The sequence below is a fragment of the Physeter macrocephalus genome, chromosome 9 (assembly GCF_002837175.3).
Source record: "Physeter macrocephalus isolate SW-GA chromosome 9, ASM283717v5, whole genome shotgun sequence".
NCBI classification, from domain to species: domain Eukaryota; kingdom Metazoa; phylum Chordata; class Mammalia; order Artiodactyla; family Physeteridae; genus Physeter; species Physeter macrocephalus.
The window spans coordinates 51,173,048-51,194,469 of record NC_041222.1 but is presented as its reverse complement, the minus strand read 5'-3'; the positions used below and the strand labels follow the sequence as shown (position 1 = coordinate 51,194,469).

Genomic DNA, 21,422 nt, shown 5'->3' with positions numbered 1-21,422 from the left:
GTTTGTAGATAGTTTTTTCGTGGGGCCCTTGTAGGTCTGAATCAACTTTTGTATGAATGTATCTAAGATATCAATGACTAAACTAAATAAATTTTTCTGTGTATACACACACCATACCTGTATGGTCTGTATTATTCACAGTTTTACGTGTTTTGTTTTTGGACAGTCCACGATATGTTTCAACTGTTGAATTGTGTCTGTACAGTGCATGTCATGTGTTAAATCAGGTCGCTTTTTCTTGCCTTGTATATTTTATCATCTTCCCTTGTGTTTTGTTCCAGTTCGCCGTGTCCCACCAAGATTCTCTATCCCACCCACTAATCACGAAATCATGCCAGGTGGAAGTGTTAATATCACCTGTGTCGCTGTGGGGTCACCAATGCCTTATGTGAAGTGGATGTTGGGGGCAGAAGATCTGACACCTGAAGATGATATGCCAATAGGAAGAAATGTCCTAGAACTGAATGATGTAAGACAGTCAGCAAATTATACCTGTGTTGCTATGTCGACACTGGGTGTCATTGAAGCAATAGCCCAGATCACTGTCAAAGGTATGCTCAGTGGTTCACGCTTGGATGATCTGGGTACCCTCAAGTCAGCTGACTAATGCCTCTACAAAGTCTGTCCTTGGAATTCTAAAATGTATCAATTTATTGGTCAGTGTTTCAGATATAGTCCAATCATATCTGTGGTATCACATAAGATACACATATCTAGGTAGGCACATTCTCTCTTTAAAGTACTGACAGCCTAAGTCGTGATAATCATCAAAATATTTAACCAAAGGCCAGGCTCAGGCACTAACAGGTCAGGATGAGGCATGCTCGACATAGTCAGCCGTTACGGTCCGAATGATGTGTACAGGTTTTATATTTATCCAGAACCTTGAGAAGAGGCACATGACAAAAAAATCCAAATAAGTGTTAATAAATGCTCAAAATTCCAGAAGACAAAGGGGGAAAAAAAAAAAAAGAGAGAGTTGAAATCAACATGGTCTAATAATAGATGCTTTAAATTTTTGAAAGACCCTACCATTAAAAATCAAAATGCAAGTGTGATTATATTCTCTTTTAGCTCTCACCTCGTGTAAGCGAAGTGCTCAACAAATATCCTTTTCTTGAAATAAGTGTACTGACTATAACCGAAGTACTGTATTCCATGGTTACTTTGGAATCAAAGGGGGTAAAAAATGAGTGTGTGAGGGTACCAGTCGTTTTTATACAGTGTTTATAGAATTTTAGAAAACTTTCACAAAATGAGTCAGTCTGAGGGTGACTTTAGGTTCCTGCAAATGTCTGGAACTATTGCAAAATGAAACAAGTTGTCTTCCCCTTCTAGGAAGTGTGATCCTAAAAAAATGCAGCACACATTGTAATCGGTGTCATATTTTCGACCAAGTGCATTTACCTAATGTATACCATATAAAATCAATAATGTGACCTAAGACAAGGTACACAGCATTTTCAACATTTAGTCATTTAAAATAGTAATGTTTTATTGCATATTATTATGGTATTAGGCATAGTAATTATATTACATATACAGATTTGTATTACAGATACAAAACCTGTACTGCATAATCAGTGTGACTTAGGGAAACTAAGAGTATCTGTTAAATATCAGTAAGCACATCTTTAATTAGCAATATTTCTACTTGCCTTAAGAATACAGAAAGACATCTAGGGAAAATTCAGATCATACACTTCCTTGAAAAATGCCAGGCCAGAATATTGAAACAAATGTCTTTCTATGATTATTTTCAACAAAATCCCTTGGCCAAATATTATCATTCTGTTGTTCTTAGAGTAATCTGCAAATATTGAATCATCTTTCCCATACCAACCATTTCAGCTTTAAATATTTGAAGGTTTACTAAAGACCCTCAAGAATTCAAAAGCAGGAGTCACACTAAACTAATATTTTGTTCAGTTTCTTTGTTTTCCTGACTCTTGCTGCTTCCCTACCCTCTCCACCACAAACATAAATAAATAAAACATAAGGGTGGATCTTGAAGGCAAAAAGTGAATCAAAACAAAAAGCACGTTAAAGAGAGAAAGAACTCATTTATTCAGGTAGTCATTTCACAGTGCTTATTAAAAACCTACTCAGGACTAGACAGTGTTCTAGGTATTGGGGATATAGCACTAATTAAGTACAAGTTTGCTAATCTTGAAAAGTTACCATTGTAGGGAGTGTTGTATCTTTTGCCTTTAAGTTGACAAGGAAAAGAGGAGTACTAAGGAGCCGATTATATGAGTGTTACCTTCTGAGTTTTCTCTAAAAATTCAGCTTGTGAAACTCTCCTTTCTTCCCTAATATCACTACCTTTCAGAATCACTGTCCAGGTGAGGCCACTAGTGTTGATGGTTTGTATGCTTAAGTAGCAGCATTTTGAGTTGTTCTTTTCTGCTAAAAAGAATGAACAAGATTTCTAAAATATAGATTTAATTGCAAATGTTTGTCATGTAGCTGTAATCTGATATTACTGATGTTGGATATAGAATACATACTATGACCATAAAATAAAATACTTTAAAAAGTGATTTGTGAATAGACTTTAATTTAGCTCCTTCAGCATATTTTGAATATTAAGTAAAAAGCGTGAATTTGAAATTGATTGATTTGAAATTACTATTCTTTATTACCTTAAAATTATTGGTCAGATTATTCATTAAAAAATATATAGTAATGTTGCTTATGTCTTACATCTTGAAAACAAAATGGATACTCTTCTTTTACAACAATTTAATACCATTTCATTTTATATCTAAAATTTTGTTCTTTTCAATGTTTATTGGCATATAGTTATATCATTGTTTTGAAGCAAGGGTCTCATGGGCCAAGCTTGTGGTTATAATAATTGTAATAATCGGAACTACTGTTCTCTGAGGGTGCCACATACATGTTAAGAGCATTACTGGATTAGCTCATTAATCTTCACTGTAAACTCATGAAATACAGTTACCCAACTGTACAGTACAATTCCAGTAATACAATTTTGCCTATTTTTCACATGAGAAAACTAAAGCAAAGAGAAGTTAAGCAACACATCCAGGATCTCATACCTAATAAGTGGTGGATTTGGATACAAGCCCCCAAAATACAATGCTATAATACACTTCTAGTAAACTGAGGTTTGTTACCTAAGCATGTCTTACTGTACTTCCTGACCACTTAGAAAACCGTCCTTTGCTATGATTTCATCTAATAAAATCTTTACTAGGTACATAATCGTGTCATTCTAATAGCAGAGTTGATGGATTCTTGTGATTCCTTAAAAGTGATGGGTATTCACTGTCTTTTTTTTTTCTCCCTGTAAGCCTTACCCAAACCTCCAGGAACTCCTGTTGTGACTGAGAGCACAGCTACAAGCATCACACTGACATGGGACTCTGGGAACCCTGAGCCTGTCTCTTACTACATCATTCAGCACAAACCTAAAAATTCTGAAGAACCTTACAAAGAAATTGATGGGGTGGCGACCACACGCTACAGTGTCGCTGGACTAAGTCCCTACTCAGATTATGAATTCAGGGTTGTTGCTGTCAATAACATTGGGAGGGGGCCTCCCAGTGAGCCCGTGCTAACACAGACCTCAGAGCAAGCACCGTCCAGTGCCCCCAGGGATGTCCAGGCGCGGATGTTGAGTTCAACCACCATTTTGGTACAGTGGAAGGAACCTGAAGAGCCAAATGGACAGATTCAAGGATACCGAGTTTATTATACAATGGATCCCACTCAGCATGTTAACAACTGGATGAAACACAATGTAGCTGACAGCCAAATCACTACTATTGGCAACTTAGTGCCCCAGAAAACGTATTCTGTCAAAGTCCTGGCTTTTACCTCAATTGGAGATGGTCCTCTTTCAAGTGACATACAAGTCATCACTCAGACAGGAGGTAAGTCTGGTTCTGGATGGGAGGGAGGAGCTGGTACTAAGAAATGGCAAGGACAAAAACAAAGAACAAAATAGTATAAGTTTTAATTTTTGAGATTTAGAGTTTCTAAGTAAGGAGTTAGGCATATGGAAAGGAACAGGCATGGACACTGAAAGCCTATAAATAATACAGTCCTTTTAAAAGGGGGATGCATTTAGCATCCTTTCTTTTTTTTTAAATTGAAGTATGATTGCTGTATAATATTACATGGGTTTCAAGTGTATAATATAGTGATTCACAATTTTTAAAGGTTATGCTCCATTTATAGTTATTATAAAATATTGGCTGTATTCCCCATGTTGTACAATATACCCTTGTAGCTTATTTTATACCTGATAGTTTGTACCTCTTACTCTCGTACCCCTATATGTAGCATCCTTTCTTTTTAATTTGTACCCAAATGACTTGAAGACTTTCTGCAGGAGTTGGCTAAATGCATCCCCCATGCAGCATTTTGAGAATAGAAGAACTGTGCTTCTTTGTATTAGCAACTCCAATAGAATAGTCCCAAAATTTATTTAATTTGTGAAGGAGTGGATGGTTCAAGATAAAGTTAAAAATAACACCATTTGTCAGGGGACTGTGGATATTTAAATGGCTTATATTTGCCAGGAAGCAACTTGCTTAAAACTGAATATTCCCTTAATGTTCTTTTCTTTTTTTCTTTGTATGGCCTCAGGGACAAAGAAAGATAGTTACCAAGATCTAAGATCAAACTTTGGGGCCTTATTCACCCATTTTCCTGGGTATTAGAGCAGACGCCAAACTATTTTATGAGGAAAAACTTGGCCTTTCCCGTAGTTTTATTTTCATAAGAGGATATCGAACTTCTCTGGTCTTGGATTCAAAGTGATCCGTTTTGTCGTGGGATGGGAATAAACCGTAGCAGCTGTCTTCTTAAGTTTATTCTTGACTATCTGAGACCTATTCATTTGACTCCTTATTGTCTGGGTGCCTCTTAAACTTGCATTAATCTGTGAGTGTTTTGCTGGCATGCCATTCGTTTGTTCTGCGAATCCACATAAGAACCATGTTATTGGAGATGGTATCTGTAATCTATAGTCATAACCTATAGGTAATTCTGGGAATGAATTAATGAATATTCTCAGGTGTCAGAACTAGATAAACTTATGTTTAACCACTGACTTGTTTTTTATGTTGTGGGCTTCGTGAATCTTGTGGCTGAGGACGTTTACCTATTTGCCTTGGCTAGTAGGAATCTCAGAGCATGTTTACAGCTTGCCTGACTTTATTTTATTTTCATACTGTTATTTGGTTCTTATTGGTTTGTTCATGATCACTTTTTCTAATATCAAAAACGTAACTACAGTGTTTTATCATAATTATACTGAAAATAATCTATATACTTTCCCTATTTGGCTTTTTCATTTCTTCTGTATTTATTTGTTAGATTAATATGCATAAAACTATTGTAGATTAATTTTTCCATAAGTTTCTCATTGGAAAATGTAGAAATCAGTGAATCTTGTTCTTTTTCTTAACTGAAAGTAGTCAACTGTTAAGCGATTATTTTTTTATTATACTATTTTAGCAGCTCCATAACCATTAAAGGATATAAGAAAATATATAGGAAGAGTATATACCTATACTCCACTTTTAGGTTTTTGGATGTTTCAGCTTTGATATTTAAAAAAATCCCTGATCTTGGAGTAACATAACCAGGGTTTGAATCCCAAACTAACATTTTTAGCTCCATATCCTTGGACGAGTTACTTCATCTCTCTGAACTTCAGTTTTCTCATCTAAAATAATAACCACCTTACAGAGTTTAGTGGTAGTGGTTTTATTTCTAAGGCTGCCATACAAAATACCACTTACTGGGTGGCTTAAACAACAGGAATTTATCATCTTGCAGTTCTAGTGATTAGAAGTTCAAGAACAAAGTGTCAGCGGGATTGGTTCCTTCTGAGAGCTGTGAGGGAGATGCTGGGCCTGCCGCCTAGCTTTTGGTGGTTTGCTGGTAGTCTTGGCTGTCCCTTGGCTTGTGGGAGCGTCACCCTGATCTCTGCCTTCATGGTCCCATGGCATTATCCCTAAGCGCTTGTCTCTTGCGTCCAAATTTCCCTTTTTTATAAGATACCAGTCATAATGGATTAGGGTCTAACCTAATGATATCATCTTGACTAATTACATCGGCAACAATCCTATTTCCAAATAAGGTCATTTTCTCAGATTCTTGGCGTTAAGACTTCAACATATGAATTTTTGTGGGACACACTTCAACCCGTAACAAGGCTATCGATTAGATAATGGATAGAAATATTTTATAACTTCAGTAATATATATTCATCATCATAATAATAACTGCCATATGCTGGAAACTCTGCTAATAGGTGTATTAATTTTTACTGCTCAATTAGGTAGATGTGGAATTATCTCATTTGCCAATGAGTAAATTGAGGATCGATGAAGGTAAAAAGATTCAGGAACTTCCTTTGGGTCATAGGTTCCATTCAGGAGCTTCCTTTGGGTCATTAAGTGGACACTCTAGGTACTTCTAAGCACCATTATCTTTTTAAGTTAATAATTGGCTAATGTCTTATTTTTTGGTGCCTACTAGGTTTTAGTGCCCACTAGGTGCTCAATAAATGAATAGAGGCAGGAAACACGGGGTGTCACGTATTCATATCTCTATTCAAGAATTATATATGGGACTTCCCTGGTGGTGCAGTGGTTAAGAATCCGCCTGCCAATGCAGGGGATGCAGGTTCGAACCCTGGTCCGGGAAGATCCCACATGCTGCGGAGCAACTAAGCCCGTGCACCACAACTCCTGAGCCTGTGCTCTAGAGCCCGTGAGCCACAACTACTGAGCCCGTGTGCCACAACTACTGAAACCTGCATGCCTAGAGCCCGTGGTCCGCAACAAGAGAAGCCACCCCAAAGAGAAGCCCGCTCACTGCAACGAAGAGTAGCCCCCGCTTGCTGCAACTAGAGAAAGCCCTCGTGCAGCAAAGAAGACCCAACAGAGCCAAAAATAAATAAATAAATTTATTTTTTTTTTAAAAAGAATTATATATGATTTACATCTGAAATACTTGAGGTGGCTATTAGGTTATCCCAGTGCAGGAGTACATTAAACCATTTAGATATTTTTAAAAAAGAAAAAAATGTTAATCTAAAAGAAGTAGAAGGAATACCTTTTTTTTTTTTTTTTTTAAATAGTTGTGGCACACGGGCTTAGTTGCTACGCGGCACGTGGGATCTTCCCGGACCAGGGCTCAAACCCATGTCCCCTGCATTGGCAGGCGGACTCTTAAGGACTGCACCACCAGGGAAGTCCCAAGGAATACCTTTTTTTTAGAAAGTTATCATACTCAGTCACTAAGTTTGGTTCTTAATTTTCTAACTACAAATTTAAAAATACAAATCTGTAGCGTTCCATAATATTATTTTCTTATGACAGAAGGATTTAGCTATCTAAGAAACCAAATAGTTACTGAAACTAAATTCAACCAAAACATAAGAATCCTTGAGAATCATGAGAATCCTTATATTCAGAACACGAAATGACAGTAATGCTTTCAGTCACAGTTTTAATGAAAGATACAGAACTGATGTTTAAATAGATCATATTTTGTTTTTCTGTATTACCAGGGGACATAATGTAACATAAATCATAACTCAGTGAAGGTAACATTGTGACAGGAGCAATTGAGTTAATGTGATCCAGGGACTCCGGACCTAAAAAAAAATCTAGATGAGTGGATCACAGATGCATTAAAATAGCTGTTCTCAGTCTCTAACTTTTTTTACATTAAGATATTTCCAAGAACCTTCCATAATAGTTGTAATTTTAATACCCATTGATTGAGAAGATATATAATGACATAATGACTTGTGCCTGCCGAGATCAATAGGCTAAGAAAACCTTCCAAAATGGCACAATGATTTGATCTGTTCTCTAGGCTTAATTAACAAAGGCCATTTGATGTTAGTGGACACCTGCCAAATACAATGATGTTAGTTCTGATATAATTAATTCTGAGCTGCTCCTGACTAGCTAATTCATAGGATCACTGCTAGGCAAAGACATAAAACCATTATGAAATATTCTTTTAGTTAGGTTATATAAAATTTAAGTTTATGATTCCTCTCACTACAGTTTTATCTTTTCCAAACCTACAAAAATTTCCTGATCAATAACATGCTTGAACTTCTCAAATATTTTAATTTCATATACACAGAGATACAAATTTTTGTCTACTTTATCTAAAAGGTATACATTTCATTTTATTAGGTTTGATTTCCTGACAGTAATATTCCTATTTTTGTTTAAAATCAGACTCTGCAGAAACAGTATTTAGAAATAAAGTGAATTTAAGAGGGACATTATTACTTTTGATGTTATCTAAGATTATTGTCACATGTATTGATATAAATGGAGGATTGATGTAAGTTTGTATATTTCTGGTAATATAGAAGGTCAAAATATGATCTATGTTATAGTCAGTAATAGATCCCTGTAATTATGAATATTAGTACAGATGAAAATATTAAGTAATCTTTACATGGTTTTAAATATGAAAAGATTTTGGTTAAAATGATTATTTTCTAGAAATATTGGTTAACCTTCCAAGTTTTTCATAGCTTTAACTTCTGGCATTATAGTGACTTGCAACTAATTCACCTTGAAAATACGTGGACCATATATATGGCCATTGACAAGGGAAGTATTTATGTTGTGCTAGAAAAAAGTCTCTGCTGTGAAAAAACACATTCGGGAAGGATGTCTTATATAGTTTTCTCTTGTACGTAATTATAATAAGAACATAGGGTAACTATATTTTACAAAAGAAGTACAAATAAAACTCTGATAAGGAAATGTAATAAATTAACATCTTAAACCTAATGCGCTAAAATAAATGTTGTCTGTTGTTCCTGCTAATTGGAGGCATTCTAAAGCTGTTAAATCCTAATGTGTGTCTTTTTCCTGAACTTTCTGTAGAAAACATATCTTACCTCTAATTCTTCTATGCATTTAATAGATTCTTGGGGAAAGTACTGATTTATATGTACACACCTTAATAGTATAGGTCTTTGGAAGGAAAATAATTATACACATTTAATAAATAAATATTAATGAGTAGCATCAACTTTAAACATTTTGAAGAAGCAAAATTGTTATAAAACTATGACATTTTAGAGACATTGTGCTTTAGGTTTCCAGTACTTTATAAACCATTTCATTGCTATATATCAACAGGCCTATATAAGCAAACTAGAAAAGACTGATTTCCAATAGCAAAAATTATGAGCCCCATTTGAATTCTTTCTCTAAATAGTTTTAGCAGTGAGTAAAGGAGTGCTGGTTGTAAATACAACTGTAATAAAATTTTAACTTTTTCTTATTGATGTTTAATGACAGTTGAGAGTGAGATTTGTGCAGGTGCTTGTGTATTAAGTACTTATTTTGTCAATGATATATCTGCGGCACTTACAAATCAGACTCCTTGTTTGAATTTTGTTTTGTTTTGTTTTACTACCACTATAATTCTGGCTGTTGCTTTTATTGTTGTTATTATCATTTGTCAATATGCTAGATACATTTAAAAATATGTACCTCATTAGAGCACTAGATATTTTAGTAATAATGTGTTTTTTAGTCTTTTTGGTAATGTTTCATATTTATATAACGGTGAGGTGAAATTGTTTTTTAGCCATTTTATATGTGCTAACCCCTTTCTCTTCAGAGATATTCCCTAAAATTTGGTCAAATATTGATCTCTTGCAATATTATCAGAGTTCAGATGACATGCAGATTTTCTTCTCGCTTCTTATTCATTCTCAATTCTCTGTGAGTTGCCTTCAGATATATGGAGTATACTAGTATTACTACTCAAATATTTTCCATTTCTCAGTGGGGTTATAATCTTATTTAAGGGAATTGATAGCTCATATTTGTATTTCCTTGTGGACAGTAAATAAGCAATCAAGAAGAAGGATACAACAACACCACTTTACCAAATATAAGGATTTCTTAAATATAATTTTAAAGAAAAATTTGTGTTCCTACTTTTCTTTCCTCTTTCCACATCTAAATTCTATCGGTTTATGGTCAATATTAACACATCTTTTTTTAATGTAGATGATTGTGCTAAGGTTTCTGGATGGGTTCTTTTTATTCTCCCGTGTGTCTTCCAGAATCTCAGATTTTTCCGTAAAATGTATCTTTGGTTAACTGATGAGGAAAATGCTACAGCACAGAAAATCTCTTAAATAAAATAAAATATATATAGAAAAACATGAAGTAAGTGAAGATAAAAGAATGTCAGTAAGTTTGAGGTGTCAAGACTGTGAGAGCGTTAAATATATATACATACAAATATCTATACCTATCTATCTATCTATCTATCTATCTATCTATGGGGGGGGAGTGGGAGGAGGAGAGTAAGGGAGAGAGGGAAAGAGGGAGAAGGGATATGGAGAAAACAAATATAAATGTTAATAGAACCTTTGAAGTCACAGTATTTGGTATAAAAATCTAACTGACAGATGATGAAGTATTCCCTGTGTCTCCAAGTGGCACAGACAAAATAAATATGACAGTTTGGAGTCCACTAAAGTGTTTTCTTGTAAACATATAGTATGATCATTAGGACTATTATGTTTGGGGAATGTATAAATAAATACATTAATTTCACAGCTTTTTTCTTTGAAGCCTCAGCTTCACTGTGGTTGTTTCAATAATGACTAAATGATCCTGAGGAAGCAACATCTTTAGGTGAATCCACAATTCCCAGGAAACTCTGAGTAGCGTCACCCTTAAGACACGTATGGGCATAGAGCCTGATATCATAAAAAGATCGTTTAAAGCCCTGGTCCTTATTCTGGATTTTGTCTGTAGACGCATTTTGCCTGATACAGTGTTTTTCAGTTAATTTCAACTAATTCAATTTATTTCTGATTGTAAAAAATTAAAAGATTTTACCTAGAAGATTCATTATCAACTTCTGCTGAAAAATCAGAAGCTTGGGCAAGACTGGACCCACATTCCACAAGGCAGCCGTGTCCTGGCTCTGAGCATCACCTTCTGGTGTCCCAGGCACTCCCCCATTGACCCTGGGCCTGCATGGCCTCTGCACTCATCTAAGTCATCTGCCTGGCACCTCTAGGCATTGGTGTTTCGACCACAAGTTTAAAATCTATTAAATTCCCCTCCAGGCCACTTCAAAAGAAGAAGGTGTTGAAAGCAGAGGAGGAGAACCCTGTTTGTATTATTCGAAGAGACTCACCATCCAGTCGTGTGGCCACTTCCTACTTACTTTGTCCCAAAATAAAATGAACAGTACACCCTCTGAGGCTTTGATGTAGCTATTTCATTATTTAGAAGGAGAGGTCTCTGAATAGAACCAAACAGAATTAGAGAATTAAAGGAAGTGTGTGGCACTAAACAAGGATGAAACATTGAGACCTACCAGGAATTTGTTTGAGACAAATTAAAAGCAAAAAAGTAAACAGTTTAAGTAAGAAAAAGTTAATTGAATTCCCACACTGTTTTCAATCGCTGTCACTCAGTTTATTATTAGCCTTAGCAGGGAGGAAATACGTAACAAGCAATTATTATCCTGAGAGCAGCCCTTCAACACTGTCCATGTTTTTAATTCTTGACAGCAATTTATTTGGTTTGGTTTAAGTCAGAAGTTATCACAAGGGTTCTTCTTTCCCAGATGTGTAGAAGTTGGGGAAAGAAAAAGGGAATAAAACTAGAGAAAGAGAGGTGACTGCATATGTATGCATAGGCGTGTGTATTTTTAGGGTGAGAAAACCTTTCATGACCTGAATATTAGAATCCAATCATAATTTCCCCATCTGTCTGATCATTCTTGGCTTCCATTGTTGCTCCTGCCTGTGCTATTGGTATTTTCTTTTTAGAAGTAATGCATTTTCTATTTGTTTTGCTATTTGCCTGATTGTTTTTCTTATTTCCCTCTGTTCTACCTTCTCTTGCTCTTGATCTTTTATCTTCTTTTGTCTCTACCTCTCACCTCTCAGTCTGAATGATTGTGTTAGGTCACGCACTGGGCAGGTACTTAAAAAAAAAAAGATACTCAGTTCAGAAAGTACATTCCTGGAGGCATCAAATTAATGAGTACCTCAAGGTCTGTGATACGGAAGGAGAGAAAGGAAAATGAATGAAATTAGAAATATGAAGCACTGATTATTGGTGGCCTTAAGCATCAGTCCACACGTGAGTGTGTGCATGTGTACACACACACACACACACACACACACACGCACACACATACACAGATTCACAGGTTAACAGACCAGAGGAATGAAATGATGATTAGGGATTGATTCCAGAAACCATTGTAGACCCCTTTAGATTTTAGTCTTTTTTTAAACAAAAGGCATTTATTTCATCATGCTACAGAGAGATGACTATAGAAAGAAAAGAAAGTAATGCATTTTATATCTCCAAAGACCTTCTCTCTGGTGAAAATGATGCTTTAGGTATTGTTTAAGAAATTGATGTCATACATCAGCTACAAGTTATATTATTTGTATATGTTTTTGAATGTTCATGCTCATTTGCCAAAAATACTTTAGATGTTCTTTTCCCCTCTGGTGTGAAGTATTATTCTTGTTTTTTACAAATATACACGGAATTCTCATGTGAACTTGTGGGAATATGGACATATGTTCAGCTATGGCACCTTGAAACATGCCACAATATCCGGGGTAACGATCAAAATATTTAAAGGCCACTAAGGCATGGGCACCAACCAATTAGAGTAGACATTGGCTGAGAACAATGTAAGTAAGAGTAGCTGTGCTACTGATGCCCTGAAGTGCATTAGCTTTGTGTATAATGGATAGAGGACCTCGTGGGATTAGTTGCTAACTAGGAGGTTGGGGTTAGTAAAATTTATTCTAATTCAACATTTGGGTAAGATGCTTTCAACTGGATTGATGTCCCATTCTTGATTACATATGATATATAGCTCTTCCAGATTGTCTGTTGCATGGATTACATGACTAATACGAGAATTATAGATGACCTCTGTTAAGTTCCTATATATGTGATAATAAGTGTATTCTATACACTTTTCAACTTGTGTAGTAATTTAGCTCCATCTCACTAGGGACAATATTAAATTTATATTGTGTCTAGTGTATTAACTCATATTAGAGTCATTTAGAGATTAGAAAGAATTGTTAGTTTTTTAAATTCTCTTCTTTTTTTTTTAACATCTTTTTAAAATGTGGGTTGGTAAGAAAAAAATACTAATGATTCTGCTTGCCTGTAGGTTTTGTTAATGGAGTAAACGTGGGATTTTATAAACCTAATTGGAAATAATTTTAAAAGTAAACTGTAGCGTTAGAGAATAAGTTCCCACTCAGCTGTAAAAGAGCAATAGCTTTTATGTATTTAACACTTGGTGTGATTTAGGCAATATTTATCCCAAGTGCTGTATACGAATCATCACATTTATTACTTACAATGATATTATAAAGTAAATATTATTCTTAAAGTTGAATTCAGAGACTGATATATTCTACATTTGCTAATTCCACATCTTGCATATATATTAAACCACTCAGGAACAAGCACAGTATTTATAACATTGTTCTTGTCCCTTAAAGGAGGAAAAATGGGCTTTATATTGACAGGCTAACTTGGACACTGTAAGGAACCTAGCTCTCCATTAAGCTAATAAGTGCAGGCACTGAGTGAAAAATTTAAACAGTTAATGAAAGAACTTCTGAATATTTCTGGTGATGGTGAGCTCACTCCTTTACCTCCCTGATTTTAGTGCCAGGGCAGCCACTAAACTTCAAGGCAGAACCTGAATCTGAAACAAGTATTTTGCTCTCTTGGACGCCTCCACGTTCAGACACCATCGCCAACTATGAACTGGTCTACAAAGATGGGGAGCATGGAAAGGAGGTAGGACTGTGCTTTTCGCCTTGTCGTCATTCTCTACGCCCAAGCACTGCTCTCATTTTGTGTACTTGCCCAAGTTCTGTTAAAAGGTCAGATATCTACAGAGGACCTTGGTGGAAAAGATTTATTCATCGAAAGAGAAGCTTGACCAAAAAAACCAGAAAGAGTATTTGGAGACTTGCTGGGGTTAGGACAAAAGAAAGAAAAAACAGCTATGTTCCATATTGGAAATTTCTTTTTTTAATTCAGGTTTCTAAGTTACTTATGGAAGTATCTGCTTGTAAAAGAATATACTCCTTGAGATTTGGGGATTTCCTTTCTTCGTCTTCTGCATTAAAATGCTTCAGTCACTGTTAACACATGACTAAGTGAGCTCCAAGGCTTTGGGTAGATGAATTTGTCTAAACTGCTTTCAGAGAAAGATGCCCCATAGCAAATGTTTGTTTGTATGCCAGTGACTGTTTGATATGAATGTGAAAATACATATATATATATATATATATATATACATATACATATATATATACATACATATATATATATATATATATATATATATATAGTTTGAGTATGTTACACAAATAAAATAACAGACTGTGGAAGGCTAGAAATTGTTAATAGTTACTGAAAAGAGAAATAAAAATCAAAATAACTAACACATACATTAACAGGCAGTATAATAATGGTTTCACACATATTAAGTCAGTCCTTACAGTAGTGCTTTGAGTCAGCCTCTATTATTAATGTATTTCACATATTATAACAAAATGGAGACACGGAAAAAATTAAATAATTTGCCCAAAGCCTCATACTACTGAATGGTAGAGCTGGAATTTGAATCTAGACAATTTCCAGAATCTGTGTTCTTAAGCATTAGGATATACTGGCCCTTGGGTATACTTTGAATAGATTATATAAATCAGTATTAAGATACATCTAATATTTTCAGAAAGGGATAGTAATAAATATGTTTATTTTGTTATTGTAAAACCCATTAAGGGGAACATTAAGACAAAAAAGTTGGGAGAACTATATTTGAAAACTCAATCCACCAAGCCATTTTGTTATACATCTTAGCATTCTTTTTCTTAAAAATATCTTCACAAAGCAAAACAGCCCCTAAGTTCTAAAAAAGAATACCTTTCTTAAACACTCACATACTAAATGAACTATTACCAATTAACTTGTGGCTCATCATTTTGAATGCTATAATACATTAATATGCTACTGTAAACTTCAATTTTATTACATCTCTTTGAAGTGAGCAGAATCTCCAAAGACCAGGTTCTAAAAGCAATGCTTTTAGATTTAGCTAACAAAGCTGATACAAATTAATCACTCAAAAAGTTCTAGAACTGAAGTGCTGATATAACGTTAAGTACTCGTGTTACAACCGTTGGTGTTTGTCATAAGACATAAATTAGCATTAAATTATTTTAAATACTTACCATTACCCGACTAAAAAAACAAATAAAATAAAAACAGTTAAGAGAGTGGCAGTCCTTTGGAAACGCTATGAATACTTGACTATTGGCATACCTACTCTGCTTTACAATTGTTTATTTAGGAAATTCCTTTTTTTCTTGTTATTTGGTAAATCTAAAATTTCTGAAAATTTTGTATTTGCAAGCCAGAACACCCTAGGGGTGTTTTCTCTAGTTTTTATATCTGAATTGCCCTTGACTGATTTCTGTTTGTGTGAACAGCAAATGCTATTCCATAAAAAGCCTTATGAGATTATTGATGCCATTACTAGACTACATAATAGCATGCATTTGAAGGTTTACTACAGGCTCATGTTCAATCTGAGATTGACTACCTGTAGATAGCTATATCTTTGCTAAAACGCAAAGGCAGATTTCAAGCATGAAAATAAGTTACAACATTCAATTAAAAAGACCTTATTTAGGGGCTTCCCTGGTGGTGCAGTGGTTGAGAATCTGCCTGCTAATGCAGGGGACACGGGTTCGAGCCCTAGTCTGGGAGGATCCCACATTGCCACGGAGCAACTAGGCCCGTGAGCCACAACTACTGAGCCTGCGCGTCTGGAGCCTGTGCTCCGCAACAAGAGAGGCCGCGATAGTGAGAGGCCCGCGCACCGCGATGAAGAGTGGCCCCCGCTTGCCACAACTAGAGAAAGCCCTCGCACAGAAACGAAGACCCAACACAGCAAAAATAAATAAATTAATTAATTAATAAACTCCTACCCCCAACATCTTCTAAAAAAAAAAAAAAAACCTTATTTCAAAAGCACTTTATGATGTTAAGTTATAGAAGAGTTTGTGATTTCTTTTTTCTAGCTGTGGTGGGCCTCTCACTCCCTCTTATCTGATGCATTTGGAAAACTGTGTCATCATAAGATAGATCCCTGACTTCCTTTTTTCCAGTTGTCTTCTTTGTTGTAGAAACTTGCCTTTTAAACTGGTATCTTCATTATGTACTTCCCCTAGTAGAGTCCTTGATACTCACTGTTGATTCTGTTTGTGATATTTTGATGACATTATAACCTTGATGACAGAAATCTGATGTTCTGGGCAGTATGATAAAAATATATGCACAAATCTTAACGAAGATGACCAAGGTCCCTTGTTACTTATCCACAGCAACGGATTACCATTGAGCCAGGGACATCTTATAGACTGCAAGGGCTGAGACCAAACAGCTTGTACTACTTCCGTCTGGCTGCACGCTCTCCCCAAGGCCTGGGTGCTTCTACAGCTGAAATATCAGCCAGAACCATGCAGTCAAGTAGGTGTCTCTCTTTGCTTACTTTCTGCCCTTTTCTTCACTAGGAGGCGTTGCCAGCTTTTATCCCCACCAACAACAAACCTGCTAATTAATATTTAATAGTTGGTAGTCTCTGTACTAGCAAGTGTCCAATTTGGGGGATTCGAGCACCATGACCTCGGTTTTCAGACTTGGTCCAAATGACAGATCCCATTCTCCCACTTCCAAAACTGAAAGACATTCAGAGAAGTTAGGGAACCTACTTGAGAAAAATGGGTAAAGGAGTTGGATCAGGCCCCATTTAATGAATTATTAAGCTGTAAAGCAAAATTCAGATTGAGAACGTTGCAGAATAATCAGAGGAAGGCTTAGCAAACTAAAGAGACAGCAAAAGACCAAACTGTTATCTTTTTTAAACACACAGGTTTTAACTTTGCTGATGACCAAGTCTTCATGTCACGTATTTTTTCCTAGTTTGTTGTTAACTTTGCAAGTAGTTCATGTGGAAATTTGGAACAGTGACAGAAATATCTGTATTTGTACAAATTTAGGAACAATGGAATAATCACAAGTATACTTGCAATCCTAAATTGTATTTTGTTTCCTCAGGTTCTAATTCTTTTGGGGACTGTTACTCTAAACATAGTTGTGTTTATCACAATGGAGTTCATTGTGTCTAGGGAAGATGGTTTTGCATAAAGTATTATATGGCAGGTTGTTTTTGATGGAAAGCTTATAATACTATTGTTTGCGCTTTATTAATAAGTTTCTATAATTAGTCTATTAACCATTTACCTTGAATTGAACAGTTTTATGGACTTATTTCCTTAGATTTTAAAAATATTTTACATTTTATATGTGATTTTAAAAATTTTTATGTCATTTTATCTAGTGACATAGATATGTATAAAATGAATACATTGAATTTTATAAAGAGAATGCTCTACTGACCTGATTTTTAGACCTATCAGCAAACATGAAATTTACGTTTTTTTAGAAGATGAATTTCCTTTCATATAAGCAAGTCTTCCATCATTTCATTTTCTATAGATACTTGAAATCTTTCAGGGTTTTTGATGATAAAATTCATATTTTTCCTCAACACATGATTATTCATATGAAAAGCATTAGGATTCTGTTGCTTAATCCCTTACTGATTATAGCTTATTCCCATAAAATTTCCTTTTTTAAAACTGAAGCATGTAAATCAATGCAGTATTGTATGTCTCCTTTGAATTCCAGGAAGGCTAATAAGTAATATTGCAGAAGATAATTCTTAAAATCAGACACTTAATTAAAAGAAATGTGATATGCTTTAATATTATATTTTGCATGGTTTACAAACTTGACTGTTTTGTATACACACACATATATATTCATACATACATACTTACATACAAAGAGACAGAATGAACTTTTTATAGACACATCAAAAGCTTATCCACTCTTTATTTTATTAAGGTTTCAAGTGGTGTTACATATACTTTCACAGAATAGGAGGTCTGAAGGTAGGAATGTAGTGAATTTATTATGAATGATAATGCATATAAAATAGTTTCATAATTTGAAATATAAGAACCTTTGGTCAGAATCAATAAAAATGATGTTCTTGTGATTTTGCAAACCTTATACCAAATTTATAAGGCTGTTTTACGAGGATTTCCTTTTTGTCTGTACAAGGATCTTTTCATTTTGATTGCCTGTAATGAAGAACACAAGACACGTAAATTAAGAGACTGATGATTGTCTAAATAATCAGATACACCTGACACTACATAATATTAAGGCTCACAAAGTGTAAAGAAATACCCAAATTACATGTTCAAATACAAAAAATTAGAAATGATTTACTCATTCTACCATATATATTGCCTTATATCAAAAAAATATATATATGCAAACATATATTCATATATCATCCCAATTCTTTGTTCTTCTCTAGGAATATATATTATTAACTTTAAAAATAATTTATGATAACAGTCACATTGCTCTTTATTGCTTTTTTTCAAATAATGATATGTTTGATTTATTTGATGGAAAATAATTGCTCAGAAGATGACTAGTTTATTTTAGAATGGGCAGGAAGAAAGTTTACCTTTTAAGTCTTATGTAAATCCTACTTTATATGAATAATTATGTACAAAATGAAAAGAGCTATGTACAAAATGAAAGATAAGTCATATCTTTTCCAGATGGTTCTCAGGATTTTTTTAAACAGTTCTTTTTAATGGCTATGTTATTGACATTTTGTAAGGGATAGATGATTTTTATTGATTTTACCAAAATTTGCTGGTGGGATCTAATTCTTCACTAGCAATGGTGTCTCAAGAAGAGTTATAATTTTAAAAAAGCTGGAAGCTGACATAGGGTAAGTACAAGTTACAGTCAGAATCAACCAGCCTGACATTACCCTCGGGTAGGTAAATCATGGACTATTCATTTTCATCCTTTATCGTTCTGCATGCTCACTGTATATGGGCTATGATCAATGTTAGGTTAACACTTGTCGTTAAAACTGGTCAGAAGACTCCGTTTTTCAGATAGTCAGAGGGAACCCTTTTAGGTTTGTTGGGCTTTTATTTATCCCCCTTTTTAAAAAATTGGAATTGGTGGAAGGGCATCCAACAGTTATTGCCACTTTTCACACTTAAGAACCTTTTCACAAATGAATACTTTGTAGGAATTGCCCTCATTGTAGAATGCAGTAGTGAAAGCTTGAAATGGCATCTCTTAAACATCATCAGACTCTCATGTAATAAATCTTGTACTGTTTGCAGCTTTTTTGAAGTTCGATAGTCTGTATAATAGGGCTGGGGAATACTGAGGGATTGTTTTAGAAGAAGAATTTAAATTGCAGGTAGGTAATTTTATTTGAGGCTCTGTTATCTTAAGGTTTCATTTTCACATATTCCCCCCACCCATTATTTAACAATTATTTTTGGTCATTTATTCATTTTTTGGTTTATTCATATTACTAAGCCAAGGTACATAAATTTATCTTTAAAAATTTACTTTAAGTTTCAAAGCCTTATTTTTGTTTTGTTGCCCTATTGTGCATTTATTTATTTTTGCCTTTTCTTTTGTTTTATCATTTTTTTTTTCCAACCACTCCTGTCCTTTCACTCAAACCCTCCTTTAACTCACTACCAAAATAAGAGCCGTCAGCTCCTCCTCAAGACATTAGTTGCACCAGCCCAAGTTCCACTAGTATTTTGGTAAGTTGGCAACCTCCACCAGTGGAAAAACAGAATGGCATTATTACTGAATACTCCATCAAGTATACCGCAGTGGATGGAGAAGATGACAAACCTCATGAGATTTTGGGAATTCCTTCGGACACTACCAAATACCTTTTGGAACAGCTGGAAAAATGGACTGAGTACCGGATCACTGTGACAGCCCACACAGATGTCGGCCCTGGCCCTGAGAGCTTGTCCGTGTTGATTCGAACAGATGAAGATGGTATGTTGCCTCTGCTACGTCAGTTTGCACCCTTCTGCCACAATCTTGGTCTGCTGTCTTTTGATAGGCTAACAGTAATGCATTTTTCTCTGCTCATCTTTTTTACCCAGCATCACTGTAACTTCAGTGGTTTTTGCCAGAGACCTATCTTTGCTACGGCCTGGGCATTTTTTTTTTTTTTTAACTTTTTAAATCTCAACACAGTAATTTGCTTCCTTTTAAAAGAACAGTTTGCTCCTATGACCTTGCAATCCAGGCCCTTCTCTGTACCTCCGTCTAAAGTCTTCTGCATATTTCTTGGTTTTTGTAGTCACTTCTTTTACATTTTGAAGTTAACTTTTCAAAAGCGCCTTCTTATCTTCTTGTTGCCTTTTTGTCTTGCACATTTCAGAGACACGGATGCTCGACATTCAGTTTTTGGCATCTGTTGTATGGAATACCTTTGATATGAGAAAAAAATAAAGAAGAAAATCCATATAACCAAGAATCTTTTTTATTCTGCTAAAAAGAAAACTTGAAAACACACACACACACACACACAACAATCAACAACCAGTTTTTGTTATTATTTCAATGCTGTACTTCTTTGTGCTTTAATGCTTTGAACCTCAAAGCATCTTCCTTGGCTTTTGTACATTTTTTACATGTTTTTCTATTTCTCTGATACTCTTTTTTTCTTCCATTTTTTTTTTTTTTTTTTTTTTTGGCATCGGTCATGTTTTTTGATCTTTTCTTAAAAGGTAGAGCAGATTGGTTGAGCATTTTCCTTGGTTGAAAATGTTTGTATTCCACAAAGGAAACATAGTGGGTCTGCCTTTTTTTTTTTTTTTTTTTTTTTTTTTTTAAAAACCTAAGTAAAGAAAATGCTCTGACTGGGTGGGACAGGTGCCTATAATTTTCTTTTATCCAATGATGTTGTTCCAGTTCCTAGTGGTCCTCCTCGCAAAGTCGAGGTAGAGGCTGTCAACTCAACATCTGTTAAAGTCTCATGGCGCTCACCGGTGCCCAATAAACAGCATGGCCAGATAAGAGGATACCAGGTGCATTATGTGAGGATGGAAAATGGTGAACCCAAGGGCCAGCCCATGCTGAAGGATGTCATGCTGGCTGATGCACAGGTAAGCCTCTGAAATTGCATATGTATATTTTTATAGGATACATTTATTTTAGTCTGTACCTTAAAATGGACCCCATTTTAATTTTTTTGGCGTGTTAAAACTCCTATACAAAATTCTAGCTTTTTTAAAAAATTGAATTACAGTTGATTTAGTGTTGTTTATTTCTGCTGTATAGCGAAGTGATTCAGTAATACATATATATACATTCATTTTTATATTCTTTTCAATTATGGTTTATGACAGGATATTAAATATAGTT

At 34.9% G+C, this 21,422-nt stretch overlaps 1 protein-coding gene across 1 annotated transcript in view; it reads left to right on the top strand.

Moving 5' to 3' along the window:
• PTPRD (protein tyrosine phosphatase receptor type D) overlaps positions 1-21,422 on the top strand; it is a 431,923-nt gene that overhangs the window by 237,640 nt on the left and 172,861 nt on the right. Inside the window, exons 9-14 of the mRNA XM_024126828.3 lie at positions 282-551; positions 3,321-3,902; positions 13,723-13,856; positions 16,457-16,601; positions 19,740-20,045; positions 20,970-21,163. Of these exons, the coding sequence (XP_023982596.1) occupies positions 282-551; positions 3,321-3,902; positions 13,723-13,856; positions 16,457-16,601; positions 19,740-20,045; positions 20,970-21,163 (1,631 nt within the window). The remainder of the gene's footprint in view (positions 1-281; positions 552-3,320; positions 3,903-13,722; positions 13,857-16,456; positions 16,602-19,739; positions 20,046-20,969; positions 21,164-21,422) is intronic.